The sequence below is a fragment of the Odocoileus virginianus genome, chromosome 10 (assembly GCF_023699985.2).
Source record: "Odocoileus virginianus isolate 20LAN1187 ecotype Illinois chromosome 10, Ovbor_1.2, whole genome shotgun sequence".
Taxonomy (NCBI): domain Eukaryota; kingdom Metazoa; phylum Chordata; class Mammalia; order Artiodactyla; family Cervidae; genus Odocoileus; species Odocoileus virginianus.
In genome coordinates, this window is record NC_069683.1 from 35,129,809 (window position 1) to 35,150,881 (window position 21,073).

At 45.3% G+C, this 21,073-nt stretch overlaps 1 protein-coding gene across 1 annotated transcript in view; it reads right to left on the bottom strand.

Moving 5' to 3' along the window:
* Window positions 1-21,073, bottom strand: part of GALNT18 (polypeptide N-acetylgalactosaminyltransferase 18) — a 342,383-nt gene that overhangs the window by 33,226 nt on the left and 288,084 nt on the right. Inside the window, exon 9 of the mRNA XM_070473386.1 lies at window positions 16,354-16,449. Coding sequence (XP_070329487.1) covers window positions 16,354-16,449 — 96 coding nt within the window. The remainder of the gene's footprint in view (window positions 1-16,353; window positions 16,450-21,073) is intronic.

Genomic DNA, 21,073 nt, shown 5'->3' on the forward strand with positions numbered 1-21,073 from the left:
TTCTCTCCATCAGTCTCAAAACATGCTCCTTTATTGCTTTCCTTAAAATTACCTATGGTCTTATCTCAACCCCACTTGCTTCTAAAAGGCAGCCCCTTTCTCCATCCTTTCATAGCAAACTCTGAGGAAGAGGAGTGTACACTCATCGGCTCCTCCTCACTCACTTCCCTGGATGGAGACTCTGGCTACCAGGTCCTTCTGGTCTTTCCACGACTACCACCTATATCACAGGGGATAGAATGTTCCCATCACATCAGCAGTCCTCATTTTCCAGGGCAAAATTTGTGTGCATACACACGTTTTAGATTGCTTCAATCGTGTCTGACTCTTTGCAACCCCATGGACTATAGTCCACCAGGATCCTCTGTCCATGGGGATTCTCCAGGCAAAAATATTGGAGCGGGTTGCCATGCCCCCCTCCAGCGGGAGCTTCCTGACCCAGGGATGGAACTGGCATCTCCTGTGACTCCTGCATTGCAGGTGGATTCTTTACTGCTCAGCCACTGGGGAAGCCAGCCAGGGTGAGACTTGCCACCCCAGAAACCCCCAGGGGGATTGAGAAGGTGAAGACTGATCAGCCCATATTGTGGTCATCACTTAAAAGGCTTAACTTTTCCATGAATTTAGTCATTTCTGTATCCAACACAAATTTGTTAAGCACCTATGATGCCCCAGACGAACATGACTGAGTGGTTTCTGAGTAGCCCAGGATGTTCCGAGGATCTAAAGATACTGCAGAGACATAAATGTGTTCTGTGGCTCAGTTCTACAAGAATTAAGACCAGCAGGTCCTTCATCCTGCAGAAAAAAAGTTATGAAATTTTCCTTTTAAGTATGTCCTTCACCCAAGTCAACCCCACTCCCACACATGTTTCCGCATTTCAGAGTGTATTTTTCAGCAAGGAAAAAAAAAAAAAAAAGCTGTTTTGGTGACTGATTTAGAGAGCCCAGCTCTGCTGGAATTCCCAGTGAATTAACACAGTGCTAACCTCAGGGACTCCACTAAAACGCGACGCTTGCAGGACTAATGTACAGCAGTGAATAGATTTCAAGAAAAGCAGCTGGGACAAAGGCAGTGTGGGGACAATGGAGTTAGCTGGGAAAATCAAATAGAAGACTCCATTTCGGCCCATGATATATTCTGAACACGTCTACTTAGGAACTTTCTTGAAACAGACAAGCATATTCTTAAGCTTTCCTGATGTAAACACAATTCAGACATCCCCACTCAATGCCACCAGCTGTTTTCAAGTCCCCACGCCTATTCCTTACACTCCTTTGTCACATTCTTAGCGAGGGGGTGGTACGACCTCCTCCAGGGGACCCCTGGGAATGCTTGGGGGATGATTTGGTCCCATGCTGACACTCATGATAGTCAGGGTCCAGGGATGCTAAACATCCTGCATTGAGGAGGATAGTCCCATGCAGTGAAGAACTGCCCCAGCCAAAATACCACTACCATCCTAATGAGAACAGCAGGAGGGGGCAGCCCACTTCTTGATGGCTGGTGCTTTGTGCAAAGGGCAGCGGAGAACTCATAGAGACTACGCGGAAACCTTCCCACTCCCTGCTCCAAATGAATGAAAGAAAGAGGGAGTGCCCTTGCACAGGTGTGGACTGTACCTGTGCTGTCCAGGAGTACTCTCTCTCCTGAGACGGAATGCCTGCAATTTACACTCTGTCATTGGCTTAATGTTCTGATCCTGGGCTCTCCTCAGTGCAGTGTGCAAAACCAGCTTGAGTGGGGGAGTGAGTTATAGAAAGCTCTGGGGGCGGGATGTGTGTGTAAGTACAGCCCTGCCAATAGGACAACCCTCAGAGTCTGAGAGTCTTTCTCGCTGGGGGTTGGGTCAAATGGAAAGGCAACTGATAACTGGGTGACTTGAACATGTCACCTGATTGCCTTGACCCCAGTTTCTCTATGGAGTAATAGCAGCACCTCCTTCCCAGGGCTCTTGGGGATTCCAACAGAGATTATACACACAAAGCATTTAGAAAAATGCCTAGAAACAGTAAACAACAAATGTGGGCTGTCATTAGCATTATCTTCAGGTAGGCTAGCAAGTTCCCTGAACTGTGGAGAGATTGCCCTAACCAGAACAAGAAGCCACATTACTCAGCCCAGTTCTGTGCCAGGCTTGGTGCCAGACACACAAGAGTTTGTTACTTAACTCTAAGTACCCACCCCCATGTTCCTGATCAGGAAGCTGAGGCTTAGGGAAGTAAAGTGACTTGTCAGAGAACAGGGAATCAAGTCCTGGGAGGCTGGTTCAGTGACCCATTTGCAAGGCCCAAGACCTCGGAGGCAAAGCTCTCTAAGAGTGGTGGTGAGCGGGAGGCCTGGACTCTTGTCTGGGTAGCGAGCCGGAACGCGTTTCCTCATTGCTGGCCCACTGTGGGGCCTCTGATGACTGCTGCTTCCCTGTCTGTGGGAGATTAATAAAAGTGACACAGAACTTGCTGTTTACAACTCTAATTGTGGAGTTTGGACGTGAAGTGAAGAACATATTACGTGAAATGAACAACAAATCAAGTGGCTCCCACTGAAGCTGGGGGAGCAGCCCATGCTAAGTCACTTCAGTCGTGTCTGACTCTTTGCGACCCTGTGGACTATAGCCTGCCAGGCTCCTCTGTCCAAGGAATTTTCCAGGCAAGAGTACTGGAGTGGGTTGCCATTTTCTCCTCCAGGGGATCTTCCTGACCCAGGGATCGAACCCACGCCTCTTACACCCCCTGCATTGGCAGACGGGTTCTTTACCACTAGCACTGCCTGGGAAGCCAGGGGGCAGCCCAGGGTCCAGCACGGCTCAGGGGAGGAGGAGGTCCCCACTGCGGCACTCACCTCTGGGCAGCAGACCCGTCTGTCCGCTGTCTCCCTGTGAGCCTGCACCGCACACCAGGCTGATGCGTCTGGGCCACGGCTCTGGCCCGTGTGTCACTACTGCCCGGGGAGTGGCAGTGGGGTGCTTTCCTAAAGCTGGGTGGGGCCAGCTCCAGGCAGATACTCACAGGCGGGCCCAGTGGGTGTCAGTGATGGAGACGGAGCCCTGTGATGGTCACCGAGGCCACGCCCTGTGGGGGAGCCAGATCTGGGAGGCAGAGGAGGAAAGGAGAGGCTGCCCTTGGGTGTGACATAATCACACCAACCACCGAGTCCTAGGCACTGGGCGAGGCGCTGTCACATGTGGGCCATCAGAGCCCTCAGGACCATTTAGTGACACCCCTGTTCAGGGGTTTTAACTGGCATTAGGAAGATGGAGTCACCAGCCATAGTCAGCCATGTGCTACGGGAAGTATTGGGCCAGGTCCCGGCCTCGCCTGACCCCAAGCTCGTGGAGGCACAATCACTGCCCTGAGTCCTCTGGTGCAAAAGCTATCCCTTCAGACAAGTGGCCTGCACCATGAATGGGGGAGTGCCGAGGGAAGGAGCTGAGGGAGGGCTGCCGGCAGAGTGTGCAGAAAGTGGGTTGTCCCAGGGCCAGGCGTTGCATCACCCTAGAGGCCTCACTCACTCGGTATCCCATAGAAATGGTGGCCCTTGGAATCATGGGTGGCTATAGCTTAGGGACCGATAGATAGCCACTTTATAATCCAGTGATTCCACTCCTGAGTATTTATCCAAAAAATCCAAAACCACTCATTAGAAAAGGTACACGCACCTACTGTTTGTAGCAGCACTATCTACAATCGCCAAGATGTGGAAGTAACCTAAGTATCCATCAGCAGACGAATGGATAAAGAAGATGTGGTACATAGATACAATGGAATACTACTCAGTCAGGAAAAAGCTATTTGTGGTGACATGGATGGACTTGGAGGGTATTATGATAAGTGAGATAAGTCAGACAGAGAAAGACAAATACCGTATGATATCATTTATATGTGGAATCTAAAAAATGATGCAAGCTAGTGAGTATAATAAAAAAGGGACAAACTCATAGATATAAAGAACAAAGTAGTGGTTGCCAGTGGAGAGAGGGGCAAGGCAAGGGTGGGAATTAATAGGTACCTACTATTAGGTGCATAATAAGCTACAAGGATATATTTTACAACGTTGGGAATATAACCAATTTTGCAACAACTGTAAATGGACTTGTTGTTTGGTTACTAAGCTGTGCCCCACTCTTTGTGACCCCATGGACTATAGCTGGCCAAGTTCCTCTGTCCATGGGATTTCCCAGGCAAGAATACTGGAACAGGTTGCCATTTCCTTCTCCAGGGGATCTTCCTGACCCAGTGATCAAACCCATGTCTCCTATGCTGGCAGGTGGATTCTTTACCACTGAGCCTCCAGGGAAGCCGCATAAATGGAGTATAATCTTTAAAACTGTGAATCACTATTTGCACGCCTGTAACATATAATACTGTATAGTAATTATACTTTAGTTAAAACAAACAAAAAAAGAATTATAAAGGATCTGAGAATTCAGCCTACTAACAAGCTAACCTAATGGATGTTGATAGAAAACATGACTTTTGGGTCAGAAACAAAGGACCATTACACTCTATATCTTACCACAGTCAGTTTCTACTTTACTGAAAGAGTTAACAATTTACATAATTTTTATTAATAAAAACATGATCAAATTAGTATTTGGAAGCCCTAAGGATTGTATTATAAAATAAAATATTAAGTGCAGAAGATGTCTTAAGAAAACGTAGGGACCCTGTGTGGATTAGTACCTGAACAATGCAGACCTGGAGGTGGCAAGCCAGAGCTTCAGGCCTGGGTGAGGCTCCTCCCAGACTGTGATCGAGTCGGGGTCCTGTACTAACAGTCTTCAGCTGACACCTGGGCGATACAACCACACACAAGGAGCCGAGAAACAAACTCAGGGAAGCTTTCTCAAAACCTTACAACCGCTTGGTGCCTGGCATTCTTATTTATTTATAGATAAAAATTGTAGAGAAGTGAAGAAGTCTGCCAAAGGTCGCAGAGAAGTGGATAGAAATTTAAATTCTCAGCCCACGAAGTAAAACTTTTCAACTGTCTCTGAGATGTTACTTGAAAGTTCTGGGGATGCAAACACAGTCCATGAAGGGCCTCTAACACTCCATGCGTTGGCCTTGGGAGCATTGCCAACCAGGCCAGGGGTGATGGCTCTATTATGACCCCGTGTGGGAATGGCAGTTTCTAGACAGTGATTAGCAGACAAAAAAGCTGGTCCTTTCTCTCATTTCTCTCTCTCTCTCTCTGCCTGTGTGTGTACATGTGCAGAGAGCCAAGTGAGAAAAAATGAAGAAATTCTAAAAATTCCAAAAAGCGAAGGGAACAAATTCCGTTTACAATTCCACACTTCTCTTAAACACATTACCTGATCTAACATGAAATTTGTCTCCAGGCTAAGTTCTAATCTTTATACCTTGAGTCAAAAAGCACTTCCTGAAGCATAAATGTGACAGCTTCAGTATTTCAAAAACTTTAGAAGGAATTAAAGTCCCTTTCATCTTCCTTCTACAGAATTTGCTTTCCTATAGAAAAAGCACCTACCCCTCCCTGGTCCACCCTGGGTGTCTTTCACCGTCTAGAAGATTCAGGCAGAAAGAGTGGGAAAGGCCCTCAAAGCCTGTCTTGTCCCATTTCTCCTCTGATGGCCTAATGAGAAAGTGGTCTGGGGCCATAGGTTGCATCATATGAATGGTAATTATCTAAGTGCCCACCTCTCTCTCCAGACTAGGGCTCTTCCAGGTCAGAGACCTGGGTAACACTGTCTCTGCCTCTCACACTTCTTGGCCTGACACAATACTCAATGCAAGTTTGTTGAATGAGCAAATGAATGAATGAGTGAGTGAATGAGTGAGTGACTGAATAAATAGAGCCTGTGGGGAGACCCCACTGTTGTATTTCTCCCAGCAGAAGAAATTTTCCAGGCTGTTACACTAATTAGGGCTAATATTCTCAGTTATTTTGAGGATTGCTTGAAATTTGCTTCTAATTAAAAAAAAATGGTTACGTTTACTCATTAACCAATTAGCATGCTTCCCAGCAGCTTCACTTCACTAATTTGATTAGTTACACTAGGCTTTCTCCTACCCAGGGCCTTCTCTGAGACCTAGGAATATCACAATGTTAACAGAGTGAACTTTTCAAACAACATGTAAATAGAACCTCTCAAAGGGTTGAACCCAGATGTTAACATAGCCCCTCTGCCTCACCCAAGCTGCCCTTGGGTCCCTGATGTCTTTGAGACCACTGGGCTCCACGGGAAGTTGCTGTTCTACAGTACCACTCCTATTACTAGACCAGATTCGTTCTTCAAGGGAAATGCAATTTCCCAAAATGTGAGGCCTTCCTAAAAGACAGCTCAGCCTGTGTCTGATGAATGAATGAACAAAACTGGAGGAGAAAATGGAAGTTAAAATACAGGCATCCTTCCCAGCCCTGTCTTGGCCAGTAACTCACAGGGTGACCCCAGGCAGGAAGTTAACATTCCTAGACGCCATTTTCTTGTTTTCTTATTTGTCAGAGGAGGAACTGATTTAGAAAATACCTAAGTTTGTGTGGCAGAGACAAAGCTTCCTGGGAACCCAGAAAACCCTGACTTCCCATGTCCTCTGTTTGAGGCAGGGCCACGTGATAACTCTGGTTAATTGAATGTGACAGGAGGTGATGTGAGGCCCTTTTCATCTGAGGCACGGAAGTCAGGTTACCAGTCACATTCTCTCTTTTTAGGGATGCTGGGGGTTGAACTGTGTACCTCAAAAATTCATATGTTGAAGTCTTAACATCTAGTACCTGAGAATGTGACCTTATTTGGAAATAAAGTTAGCTGCAGATATAATTATAAATTAGGATGAGAGTGGAGTGGGTGGGCCCCTAATCCAATATGCCTGGCATCCTCGTAAAACGGGGGAATGTGGATGCTGACAAGCCCTCGGGGAGAACACCATGTGATGCGGAATTTCGCTGCCACAAGCCAAGAAACCTCCAGAAACTGAGGAGAGAGGCCTGGAGTAGATCCTTCCCAGGTGCCTTCAGAGAAAGCACGGCCCTGCCGACCCTTCAGTCTTAGACTTCTAGACTTCAGAACTGTGAGATGATAAATTTCCATTCTCTAAGCCACCCAGTTTGGGCTTCCTTGTTACAGCTGCCCTAGGAAATAATTGGGAGAAAGACCATGTGCTTAGGCTATGAATCCACAAGGGTTTCTGAGTCACTAATGGCCTGGAGAGTCACCCCACCTTTAGCCAACTTTGTGAAAAGACTAAGAGAAATACCTAAAACCTGGGAATAGGCAAAAGGGAAGGGAGGTGATCTATCCATTCAATATCATATTGGAGCATTGTCTAACAAGCCCACCCAAGAGTATGTAATTTTCCAAGAGAACATACCCATGCTTGACTTTGCTATTAACCTTTTGATTAGTACTCAGACACAGTAACTTCTAGATTTCTATCTAGAAAGTTGAAAAGGTCACACCATAGGCTATGATTTTATTTCTCTGTAGGGAATTAACTACTTTTGGATCAAATTTACGATCTTATTCTAACACTCTTCTTTAGAAAATGCCCATAGACATTGAGTTCCTCAAATGTTTTCAGTACCTGCTTGCTGCTTCCCTTATTAATGAGCTAAATATGTTTTTATTACATGTTCATTTTAATTTAAGAGTCATGTTTTCCTTTTTTTGAATTGATTAGTTAATGCTAGTGTGATTTGGGATTGATTATTACATGGTTGATCCAGGTTCTTTCTGAGAATCTGTATTTTTAAAACCCCGAATGGAAAAACTTAGAAATTTGGATGAAGAAAAGAAGGAAGGGAAGTTCACTTTCAAAATCAGCAGGATGAACTTAGCCAGCCCGAGGTCCTGCCTTCTTTACCTCTTCCTTCTTCACCATTATACTCAAAAACTCTGTGTCCTTATAATTTTGGAAGTTTCGTATCCCTCTTGAATCTGTTCCTCTTCAGGTTACACAATTCCCATTCTTAAGGGCATGGTCTTGAGTCTCTTTACCAATTTGGTAATAATTATCCAATATTTAGTAAGCAACGACTGTGTACCAGGTTTGTTGTTTAAGTGTTTCATGTGCATCAATTCATTGTTTGTTTAATTCTTAAAATTAATGTTTATTTAATTCTTAGAACAACCCTAAAGGGTAGATACGACTATAATCTCTACTTTTTAGGTTGTGAAATTGACACAGAGAAGTTATGACACTTACCCAGGGAACTGGCTTAGTTAAGTGATAGGCTGGGAGCTGAACCCAGGTAGTCTGGTTCTTGACCACTATATACCTCATCATTTGCCTTTTCACACTTTTATGCTTCCTATCAAGTGTGATGCTCAGGAAGGAATATATGAGGTTTCATAACAGAGGCCAGCAAGACTGTCACCTTGGGTAGGTCTCTGTTCCCCAGATAACAATGTGAGATGTCACACCCCTCTACTGGAGTTGTTCAGTGTACAACCTGCACGACTGGATATGGCAGTCCCATCTGTGAACTTCCTTGGGTTCTCCTTGACCTCTGTGGCCATGGTACCAAGAGATTTGCTGAGAACTGTTAGTAGGAGGGGAAATGCTCCTAGAAATGCAGGTTGAGCATTTTATTTGGACCAAGCCTAGGAGATTCAGAGTATCCCTGAGGCCTGTATCTGTTCACAGTCCCCTTCTGAGATGTACCCTGACCTTTTACTAAGGTCATCCTCCTCCTCATTTTGTCTCTTCCATGAGCCAATCAATTTCTTAAAGGTTAGAAGATACCATTGGGAAGCCTTAAGAATCAGAGGCCCTACCTCCTCACATCCACTTATCCCCTGCACCTCAGTCAGTTCAGTTCAGTCGCTTAGTCATGTCCAACTCTTTGCGACCCCATGGACTACAGCATGCCAGGTTTCTGTCCATCACCAACTCCAGGAGCCCACTCAAACTCATGTCTATTGAGTCAGTAATGCCATCCAATCATCTCATCCTTTGTCGTCCCCTTTTCCTCCCGCATTCAATCTTTCCTGGCATCAGGGAGATGAGTCAGTTCTTTGCATCAGGAGGCCAAAGTATTGGAGTTTCAGCTTCAGCATCAGTCCTTCTAATGAATATTCAGGACTGAGTTCCTTTAGGTTGGATTGGTTTGATCTCTTTGCTGTCCAAGGGACTCTTAAGCGTCTTCTCCAACACCACAGTTCAAAAGCATCAATTTTTAGGCACTCAGTTTTCTTTATAGTCCAACTCTCACATCTATATATGACTACTGAAAAAACCATAGCTTAGACTAGACAGACCTTTGTTGGCAAAGTAATGTCTCTGCTTTTTAATATACTGTCTAGGTTGGTCATAACTTTTCTTCCAAGGAGTAAGCATCTTTTAATTTCATGGCTGCAGCCACCATCTGCAGTGATTTTGGAGTACTCAAAAATAAAATCTGTCACTGTTTCCATTGTTTCCCCATCTATTTGCCATAAAGTGATGGGACAGCATGCCATGATCTTCATTTTTTGAATGTTGAGTTTTAAGCCAACTTTTTCACTCTCATCTTTCACTTTCATCAAGAAGCTCTTCAGTTCTTCTTCACTTTCTGCCATAAATGTGGTGTCATCTGCATATCTGAGGTTATTGATATTTCTCCCAGCAAACTTTATTCCAGCTTGTGCTTCATCCAGTTCAGCATTCTCATGATGTGCTCTGCATATAAAATAAATAAGCAGGGTGACAATATAGAGCCTTGACGTAATCCTTTCCCAATTTGGAACCAGTCTGTTGTTCCATGTCCAGTTCTAACTGTTGCTTCTTGACCTGCATACAGATTTCTCCGGAGGTAGGTAAGGTGGTCTGGTATTCCCATCTCTTGAAGAATTTTCCACAGTTTGTTGTGGTCCACACAGTCAAAGACTTTGGCATAGTCAATAAAGCAGAAGTAGATGCTTTTCTGGAACTCTCTTGCTTTTTCGATGATCCACTGGATATTGGCAATTTGATCTCTGGTTGGGCTTCCTCGGTGGCTCAGAGGGTAAAGCATCTGCCCGCAATGTGGGAGACCTGGGTTCGATCCCTGGGTTGGGAAGATCCCCTGGAGAAGGAAATGGCAACCCTGTCCAGTATTATTTCCTGGAGAATCCCATGGACTGAAGAGCCTGGTAGGCTACAGTCCACGGGGTCGCAAAGAGTTGGACACGACTAAGTGACTTCACTTTCTTTCCTCTGCCTTTTCTAAATCCAGCTTGAACATCTGGACGTTCACAGTTTACATACTGTTGAAGTTTGGCTTGAAGAATTTTGAGCATTACTCTGCTAGCATGTGAGATGAGTGCCATTGTGCGGTAGTTTGAGCATTCTTTGGCTTTGCCTTTCTTTGGGACTGGAATGAAAACTGACCTTTTCCAGTCCTGTAGCCACTTCTGAGTTTTCCAAATTTGCTGGCATATTGAATGCAGCATTTTCACAGCATCATCTTTTAGGATTTGAAAGAGCTCAACTGGAATTTCATAATCTCCACTAGCTTTGTTCATAGTGATGCTTCCTAAGGCCCCTTTGACTTCACATTTGAGGATGTCTGGCTCTAGGTGAGTGATCACACCATCATGGTTATCTGGGTCATGAAGATCTTTTTTGTATAGTTCTTCTGTGTATTCTTGCCACTTCTTCTTAATATCTTCTGCTTCTGTTAGGTCCATACAAGTTTCTGTCCTTTATCGTGTTCATCTTTGCATGAAATGTTCCCTTGGTATCTCTAATTTTCTTGAAGAGATCTCTAGTTTTTCCCATTCTATTGTTTTCCTTTATTTCTTTGCATTGATCACTCAGAAGGGCTTTCTTATCTCTCCTTGCTATTCTTTGGAACTTTACATTCAAATGGGTATATCTTTCCTTTTCCCCTTTGCCTTTCATTTCTCTTCTTTACACAGCTATTTGTAAGGCCTCCCCAGACAACCATTTTGCTTTTTTGCATTTCTTTTTCTTGGGGATGGTCTTGATCCCTGTCTCCTGTACAGTGTCACAAATCTCCATCCATAGTTCTTCAGGCACTCTGTCTATCAGATCTAATCCCTTGAATCTATTTGTCATTTCCACTGTACAATGGTTTTGGGTTTGATTTAGGTCAAATGAATGGTCTAGTAGTTTTCCCTACTTTCTTCAATTTAAATTTGAATTTTGCAATAAGGAGTTCATGATCTGAGCCATAGTCATCTCCCAATCTTGTTTTTGCTGACTGTACAGAACTTCTCCATCTTTGGCTGCAAAGAATATAATCAATCTGATTTCAGTATTGACCATCTGGTGATGTCCATGTGTAGAGTCTTCTCTTGTGTTGTTGGAAGAGGGTGTTTGTTATGACCAGTGCCTGCACATAATGGATGCAATCTACCCTAATGGATGGATGAACTCCTGACAAGGATACACAGCCCATCTCCAGGATGACCCAGTTCTCCCCAGCTCTCCCAACTCATTGGGAAGGCCAGACTCAACAAATTCCTGCCACAGCAGTGTCCCTACACCTCCCTGTTCTTGGAAATATGTGTGATTTGAGGCTGGTCTCAAGCCTCCTTACCTCTGGGTATTGACAGCTGTGTATCTCAAGCCTGGTAGGAGAGAGCATCTGGGCCCCAGTGTTCATGTACAGACCAGTTACAGGAGGGTTCTGGGGGGGATGGGGAGGGGGACCCAAGTCTTTAAGACCTGCTGCAGCTCCACAACAAAAAGCTGATTTACAAAGCATCAAGGCAAGGCAGCTCCAAGTATTCCTGGCAAGTACAGCACAAGCTCACAGCTTCCCAGGCAACTGGATTTCAGAACAAAAGAATTCAAGGTAAGCAGATTGGCAGAGCTGGCAGAGCTGGGCCTGGAGATGGCCAGTCCAGCTTCCTCACTGGCAGATAAGAATACAGACCCAGACAAGACTAATGAATGGTGCTAGAGATGAAAACTGTCATTACCTGGGCTTCCCTGGTGGTTCAGATGGTAAAGAATCTGCCCAAAATGTGGGAGACCTGGGTTCAATCCCTGGGTCAGGAAGATCCCCTGGAGAAGGAAATAGCAACCCACTCCAGTATTCTTGCCTGCAGAATTCCATGGACAGAGAAGCCTGGAGGGGTACAGTTCATGGGGTCACAAAGAGTTGGACATGACTAAGCAACTAACACAGCATTTGATGGAGGTATTAATCAAGAGGCAGAATGAGGAAGCCCACTGGGATGATGGGTTTGATCTAGGTAGTGCCTGTACAGTGTCTACAAATGTGGAAACTCACTGAACTGTATACTTAAGATGTGTATACTTTAATGTAAAAGCATACCTCAGTAAAAGAATAAAACAAAATAAGGCCCAGAGAGAGATAAGGTGATTGCAAATGTGTGCCAAGACCAAGCCTCAGGCTTCCTGATGCCCCGTTAACTGTCCTTACCCCACCCCACTGCATTTTTGCTACTATAGCAAAACGCTCTCATAGCCTATGGGTCAGCTTTGACCAAGGTTGGAACCCACAGCACATGACACCTGAGGCCAAGGAAAGTCAGTACGGTGTGAACTGGAGTTACAAACTGGGGGGTATTTATACTGAGCAAGGTTCAATGATCAGTAATAATAATAATAATAATAATAATAATAATAATAATATCATCATTGCGATAGTAATAGCTAAACATTTATTGAGACCTTACTATATGCTAGGCATTATTTTAAATGTATTAAATCCTTACAACACTGTTCTTTATGGTATACACCATTATTAATCCATATTTTACAGGTGAAAGAAATAGGCCCACATTAAAAAACCTGTCCAAAGGTTCACAACTGGAAAGTTTCAAAGCTGCCATTTGGACTCAGGCAATCTGGCTCCAGAATCCATGCTCCTTACAGCATAGACTGCCCCATACTGAATCACCTGCAGCTGGCAGACTCAGCTTGAACAGGCACCCACCATCCCACAGAGGAAACATCTGACATGTGGCCAGAGGGTAGATGAACATCAACACCACACGTTTCCACCTAGATTCATTAAAAGCGAGTTCACCTATTGTGTCTTGGATCATACGTATTGCAATGCAGAGAGGGAATTTACACAAAGATGGAACTACTATGACCTTGGTCATCTTGACCCACACTCAGGAACAACTGAAACTCAGGTGCCTGACTGCATTAACAATCAGAGAAATGAAAATTAAAATTACAACATGATAGCACTATACAACCACCACAATATCTAGAAGTTTAGAAAAACAGATAATACTGAATACTGTCAAGGATGGGGAAGGACTACAGCTCTTATATATGTCTGGTGGGGTAAAAACTAAAACAACTACTTAGGAAAACTGTTTGACAGTGTATTAAATGGCTCTGGCTGCCATAACAAAATGCCACAGACTGGGTGGCTTAAAGGAAGATGGAACTACCTATGACCTTGTTTATTTTTTCGCAGTTTTGGAGTCAGGAAGTCTAAGATCAAGGTGTTGGCCTGTTCAGTTTCCGGTGAGAGTTTCTGGTGCAAATGGCCACCTTCTTGCTCTGTCCTCACGTGGCAGAGTGTGACGGAGCACTCTGGTGGTTCTTCTTAGAAGGACACTATCCCCATAAAATCAGTGTTCCACTTTATGACCTTATTTAACCTGATTACTTCCTTACTCCGCATATAGATAGGCTTAGCACTTCAACACGTGAATTTTGGAGTGACACATTTTCAGTCTATAGCATTCTGCTCTTGGCCCCCCAGATTAATTTCCTTCTTTCATGCAATGTACATTCACTTCATCCCAACAGCCTTGAAAGTCTTAACTCATTTCAGCATTGACTCTAAAGTCTAAAGTCCAGATATCATCTAAATCAGACATATATGAGACTCAAGGTATCATTCATTCTGAGGCAGAATTTCTCTCCAGCTAAGAACCTGTGAAATCAAACAAGTTATGCACTTTCAAAATATGATGGTGGGACAGGCATAGGAGAGGTGATCACATTCCAAAAGGGAGAAACTGGAAGGAAGAAAAGGGTAGTGGGTCACAAGCAAGCCCAGAACACAGAAAGGCGAAATTCCACTGGATCTTAAGGCTCAAGAATAATCACTTCTGTCTGGATACTCTGCCCTCCAGGCCCATGGGGGTGGCAGCATCACCCCTCACTGCTCTGCAGGGCAGCCTGCCCCTTTGGCTCTCTGGAGTGGCCCTGCCCAAGCTGCTCACTGCTTTGGTCCCACCCCACTGGCTTGGGGCAGGGTCATTCTGGCCCACTGAAACCAGAGTGGCAGGCCCATCCTTTGAGTGAACAGCCTTACCCTGGGGCCAGTGGTAGGAGTAAAGACTTGTGCCCTGATGATCTCTCAATCACCTTCAGTATCCTTCGTCCCTTTTCTTTAGGGATAGTACATGTTCACAATTGAATAGCTTTATGGTCCCATCTTACAGAATCCAAGAAGTCCAATAGTGTTCCTTTATCTTTCCCTGATTTATCTTTACTTCAAACTGTCAGTGTCCCCGCTGGTATAAGCCCCTCTCTGTTGATGCCTTCTGCTGTGAGATAGTTGATTAAGTCCAAGAGCCCCACCCTTTATCTCTTAATCAAATGATTGTTCAGTAGCACTTCTGCTATTCTCTCCAAATCAACCTTTCTCATTTTTTGTAATGTGGATAGGCTGAGAATTTCCCAGACCTGCACATTAAGGTTAAACGAGGTCATAAGGGCAGAGCTCTGATGCAATAAGATTAGTGTCCTTTTAAGAAGAGACACCAGACAGCTTGCTCATTCTTTCCCCCTTGCCACGCAAGGACACTGTGAGAAGGTGACTATCTGCAAGCTAGAAAAAGAGAGACCAACTCAGCTGGCACTATGATCTTGGACTTTCAGCCTCAGAACTGTGAGCAATACATTTCTATTGTTTAAGCTATCCAGTTTCTGGCATTTTGTTACAGCAGCCCTAGCAGACTAATATAGGCAGTGTCTACTAAAAGTGAACATATATCAACCCTATACTCAGTGATTCGACTTCTAGGTTTAAAGCCAGAAGAAATGAGTACATATGCACACAAAAAGACATGGACAAGAATGTCCATAGCAGTAGTATTTGTAATATTCCCAACCTGGCAGTCTCCCAACTGTCCATCAACAGTAGAATATATGGTAAATAAGACATGTTCATAAAACAGAATATGACATGATAGAAAAAAAATGAAAAAACTACAACTATATATACCTGCATGGACACATTTTACAGAAATAATGATGAAGGAAAGATTCCAAAATGAGAAAGCATATACCTTATGATACTATTTACATAAAGCTCAAAGCAATACTGGTTTTGTTTTTTTTTTTTTTGAGCTGGGTGCTGTTCTACAGGTGTGTTTGCTCTGAAAGTTTATTACTCTGTACACCTTGTCTATTTTCTATTTGTCTATTTTCTGCATATATGTTATATGCTAACAAAATATTTGCATAAAAATAGTCACTCATTAAAAATGTTACACCATTCTAATAATGGAGAGTGAGTTGATACACTGTGTGGTGTGTGGATAATGTGATCTGCTGACTGTGACTGACCAATCAGTGGCCACAGCAGCTTGGCCCACAAATAGGACAAGGTGGTAGAGATCACAGTGGGCAGTTTCTGGGAAATCTTGGGATAGTACACTAGTAACACATCATGGTATCCTTCAGTTGTATAACCTTCAGTTTAGGCAGGTAACAGCTCTTTAAAACACTTAACTTCAACTGCACAAACACATGTATCTTCTATACTAAAGTATCTTTTAAAAATCATTTTATACTTCTGGAGGTAATTTAAGTAAACTCTGAAAATGCCAAGTCATAATGGGTCAGTCTAGGGTGTTCTTGGTCACTGTCCATTGTACTTTGTTGAATAAACCATTTTTCTTGCCAGTGTCTCAATGCCTTCTGTGGATATCTGAAGCCTAGGTTATGAATGGGGAATTTTAGGGGGATAACTTACTTTTCTGGTAGCTTCCCTTAATTCTCTGCTAGAAGATCAGAAGACCTAGAAAGGATCTCACGGCTATAAATTTTGGTCCCAGCTATGATGGACCAAAGGGCAGAACCTGAGGCACTCTAAAGAGATTCTGAGGTGTCAGGGAGTCTAGGGGAAACTTAGGGCTCCTTCCAGCCAGGGAAAGGCATGGTTGCCAGAGCCAGGACTGTAATCTATGACAGTCTCCCCAGTGGAGGCAGGTGTCTCTCTTTAGAGACATATCACCTTCCTTGTGCCCACCCCAGGGGATCCTGGCATCCCAGCCTCTGCTCCTTTAGACTCCTTCCAGGCATGTAAATATGACTCTCTTTTTTTCCTCATGAGGATACTTTCTAATGAAAAGCCCCCAGGGTCCATGGGCCCAGAGTAGCCATGACAGACTTTAGCTTTTCTTTTCCCACCAGACACATACATGCACACGCCCGGCATGGGGATCTCAGAACACTCACCTGGGGCGTCATCCCATGGCAGATGTACACAATAGGAACATTCTCTGTCTCTGGGCCCTGATCGAGACACAAATCGGTCTTCAGGGAGTTCTGCAACTAAACACCAGACGAGAGGCAGTCACATAAGAGAGAGAAATAAAACGTTAAATCAGGAGAAACAAGCATTCCACTGAGACAGGCTCTGCTCCCAAAGTCAACTTTTCTTTCAGTCAACCCTGAATACTACAGAAATCAACAAGTACCAACAAATACCAAGAAACCAACAGTGTTGGCCTTGCATAAAGGTGCTGAAGGCAGAGCAGCCTCCTCTGAAGGATAAGAACTCAGATGCTGTTAAACAACATGCTGGATTTGGGGAGCTGAGAGGGTTTAGGTAAAATTATGACATGCGCGCACACACACAAGACGGTGCTACACTTCTCATCCTCTCCTTTTGCACAAGGGCGGCATAATGGCCCACAGAAGTCCCTGGATAGAAGACTTTGTTTCTGACGGTTGGGGGAGGTGAGGAACATGTCAGCTCTTTGGGGGCCTGGGATGTCCCCTGGGATCAGGCCTTCTTTGTCTCCTTCAGATCCAGCAGTGGTTGGCCAGGCCCCAGTGGGGACCCAGCTGATGAAGTTTCCCTAGAGCGGAAGGTCTGGTGGGTGAATAAGAGAGAAGGGGACCAGAGAGGGAACAGGAGAGGGGAGAGGTGTCTCTTATTCTCACCTACAAACACGTGCCAATCAACAGTACAAAAGTACTATGAACCAATATCTTAGCACATCTAGGTAGGAAAGCTGATATTCAATGTCCCCTTCTGGCTTAAGCCCACTCTCAGCCCTTGGAAAGGGCAGCTTATGGTTCACGTGGCCCTGCTTACATGCCACAGTTGAAGAGGTCAGGGAGGGTACCAACTCATAGTTCAGAATGAATTAACAATTCCCTTTCTTTCCTCTTCTCTCCCCATCCTTCTCTTTCTGGAATATGACTGTCTCATCATCCTCTTATTCTGCCCTAGGAATCCTGATGAGAGACAAGACACCGTGCTCAGTGGGTGATGGCCACTCAGGTTGTGGGGCCATTTAGATCGGGTATGGGGTCTCTGCTGGGCTTGTGCAAGCAGAGAAATCCAGCTGTGATGAAGGGGGAGATGAAGCAGGAGGCAGACGGATTTAGAGGCAAGAGAGATGATCCTGCCCCCATTGTGATTTTCGTGGCTTCTCAGCACGAGTGCCCGGGGCCAGCTGTACTTCAGTTCCTGGGCCTGTAAGAGAACTTATGGTATCTTTACCCACCTACACTGAAGCTAGCTTACATAGCTCTTCTTAGTGATCAAAGCACTCTATTTACAACTGGAGGCTGGAGATTGGGATCCAGGGGAGACCAGGGTAATGGACCATGGGTGGGTCATCTATCTGGGGAGGGCCAGAGGCAGACAGTGGCTAAATTTTTGTAGTCTTCTTGGATGTGGTAGGAGTACAATGAACCCAATTAAGGAGTGTGAAGTGCAACAGATAACTGGAGGCCCACACTTGATCTATGAACATCCTGTTCTTGACAGGGGACAAAGAACAGAGTCAAATTCTTTTCTTTTGAGCTCCCTTTCTCTTACTGGGTGATAGCAGCTCAATCTCAAACTTGGAGTTTAGAGGTTCTGAAGAAATATGAACATGTGTCAGCTCCCTAGGCAGGGCCCCAGAAGCATCCATGCAACATAAAATCCTCTATCATAAACCAACTACCTGACTGACCCATGTGGGAGGAGCATATGCAAATATTCCCTGGACTCCTCCCACGGCCCACAGAGGGCTGTCTGTCACATCTGAAGCCGGGATCCATGAGTGAGACCTGCATAAAGTTTCAGAAAGCCCTGGTGTCAGACATGGCTCTCCTGTGGGACCCCAAAGCTGGCTCTGAATGAGGGTGGGTGGTGACTTTTGATAAAGTCCTCTTTGATTCTGCGTCATCCATCCCCCATTAAGCAGGTTGTCTGTTGAAGTTGGGAGAGACAGGCTGAGATGAAATCCTGGCTCCAGCTGTTTGGTCTTGGGCAAAGCAACATAACTCCTTGTCTGTTTCCTTCTCTCTCTCAAATACGGATAATTATAGTGCCAACCTCATGAGTTTGTGGATTAACTGAAATAATCTCTGCAAGTGCTTAGCATAGGGCCTGATAAATAGCAAAAGTGTGATATAATTGTTAGGTGCTATTATTACTGCAATAACTATCCTGAAAGCCATTCAGGGAAGTTAGCTTTTATGAATGCATCTATGTGCCAGGTACCAGGAAAAGGGCTTCCCATGCATTATCCCTCCTAATCCTCAAAATTACTCAGCCAGGTCAGTAATATTAACTCTCTTAAGCGTGCAGGAAGTGTGTTGTAGCAAGGAGCTCTGCCTCACCTCTCGGTCTGTAATGCTGTTCCCACCACATAGACCTTCTGCTTTGGCCTTCTCTTTTCCCTGACAACCCTCCTCCTCCTGTGGTTCTCAGCCTCTCCGTCACTCTGGAAGCCTTTCCTGACCTGCATCTGGGCGTGAGGCCACCACACCTCCATTTCTCTGACCGCAGCACTTACACACTGTATTCTTGTCACTTCTCTGCTTGCCTGGCTCCTCTATCCATCACCAGACTAGGTCTCAGGCTTACTCACTGCCTGTGACACAGGACAGTCCTGGCACATATTAGACAGTAAGTACATACGGGATGAATGAGCAAAGAAAATGAGTAATGAATGAATGGCCTCATAGTTGGAAAAATGGCAGAGCTGGGGTCTGTCTCCAAAGTCCAAGCTCTTTCCATCATCAAATGGTGACAATCCTGAGACTGTGAAAGATGACCCATGAAGTGATATGACTCTAACCTTTAAGGTTTTACAAACTGCCAGGGTTACACAGTGATTAAGTAGCAAAGCTAACTTTCAGAAGTAGGCATGTCTGTTTCTGGATGCTACTCCATCTCTCCTGTCAGCACCAGAGCTGGGATCATTCAAAGTCATGCTGTCTCCCAGGTCTGGAGCTCAGTAATCCTAGAGGAGGCCCATGCCCACACTGCAAGGCCCATGATCCTTCTGACTGCCAGAGGCATTAATGAGACCTTTTACTAGATTAATGGTATGGGTTATACAGACTTGACAGTGGCCTGAGAGTTCTGAGGGGTTATCTGACCTGAGCAATGAAGTTTAGGCATGAGTTGGAGGGGAAAAAGAAAAAAAACCTTTACTGAGAAGACATCTGGTCTCTCCACTTCAGAATAAAAGTAATCACCAGGAAGAAAGATTCAGTTCCACAAATCCTCTTGCTCTTGCACTGCATCCTGCCTCAACCATTGTCACCTTACTGCCCTAGTTGAGTTCATTATGCTCCTGGACAAGCAAGTGTCTCTGCTCACGTAAGAGCCCAGCCATGGAAGAGGCAGGAGAGAAGGGGTCCAGTTGAGCTCTGAACAGTAACCGGCAAATGAACATGCACAGGGTCACAGAAGTTCTGCCATTCCCAGGAATGGCTGACACAGCTCAGCCTTCTGGAGTGGTGGGAGGATGGGTTTTCAGCATGACAATGTGAAAACAGCCCCCACTGTGGACTCAGCCAGATCTAGATCACAACATGGATATGCCACTTACTATTTGACCAACCAAAGGTTTCTGGGTGTGATCTGGGTGAGGGGTCTACATGGTAAATGTGCTATATGTACTCCTAAGATGCGACTCTTATGCTTAGATGACCGGAATGCCTTGGCCCCAGACCCAGGATTGCAATGGCTGTGTGCAAACACCTCCACTGTTACGCCTCTCTGGCTGAGTTTGGCGAATACTTTTAGCTACAGCTGATAGCTTGGTGAGACCATGAATCCAGAAGCTTGCCTTGGCTCTCAGAGGCCTGGGCCAACAGCTTCTCTGGAGCCACAGTAGCATGACTGTCCTATTTTGGTCCAAGAGTAACCAAGCAGCACATAATGTGCTGTGGGCAGTGTATCAGCTGTGTCCTCAGGATGGTTCCGGGGAGGTGGATGGGCGGATGGGCACCTCACAGTCCAGTGTGCTTCCATGGCGAAGACAGGATCTGGGGCCTCAGGCAACAGCTGAGCGGCACCAGCCGAGGAGTTTGACATCTGAATTATACCAGCCTGAGAAGGGGAGAGGCTACTGGGTGGTTCTCTCAGGACATGTCAGCCACAACATGGGGACTCTCATGGGAAGACACGACCCCCTCCGATAGTCAGGCCTCCAGGGACAACAGAGGCCCTGCAGGGGGTTAGAAAGGGGCAGTTCCTGGGACCCTGGCTCTGTCTCCTTTAGAATCCTAGGATGTGAGCATTGGCAGGCCCATGGGAACAATGAAGCCGGCCCTTCAGCAGAATTCTTCCTCTCCAGGCTGAGGCTGTGCCCATTAAGTTCCTGTTGAGGAGGGCCTTGAACTCAGTTCTGGCCACAGACCATCAAAGGAAGAATTCTTCCTTCAAGTTTTCATCCTGGGATATCTAAAAGTTCTGAGGGGACACTCCAAGGGGAGGAATGGGAGTGATATCAGAAGGTGATGCTCTAGACTCAGTTTCACTCAGGTTGACGACTTGTGTGGACATGGGCAGGTCACTGTGCTTCTTTGTTTCCCCATCTGTAACACAGCAGGGGCAGGGAGTGAGCCTAGTAACCCCAGGGGATAGTTATGAGGCTAATTGTGAGGGCTTAGCTGTCATAGAGAATCTTCATGTGTTCGCTCAGCAAAAACCAGGAAA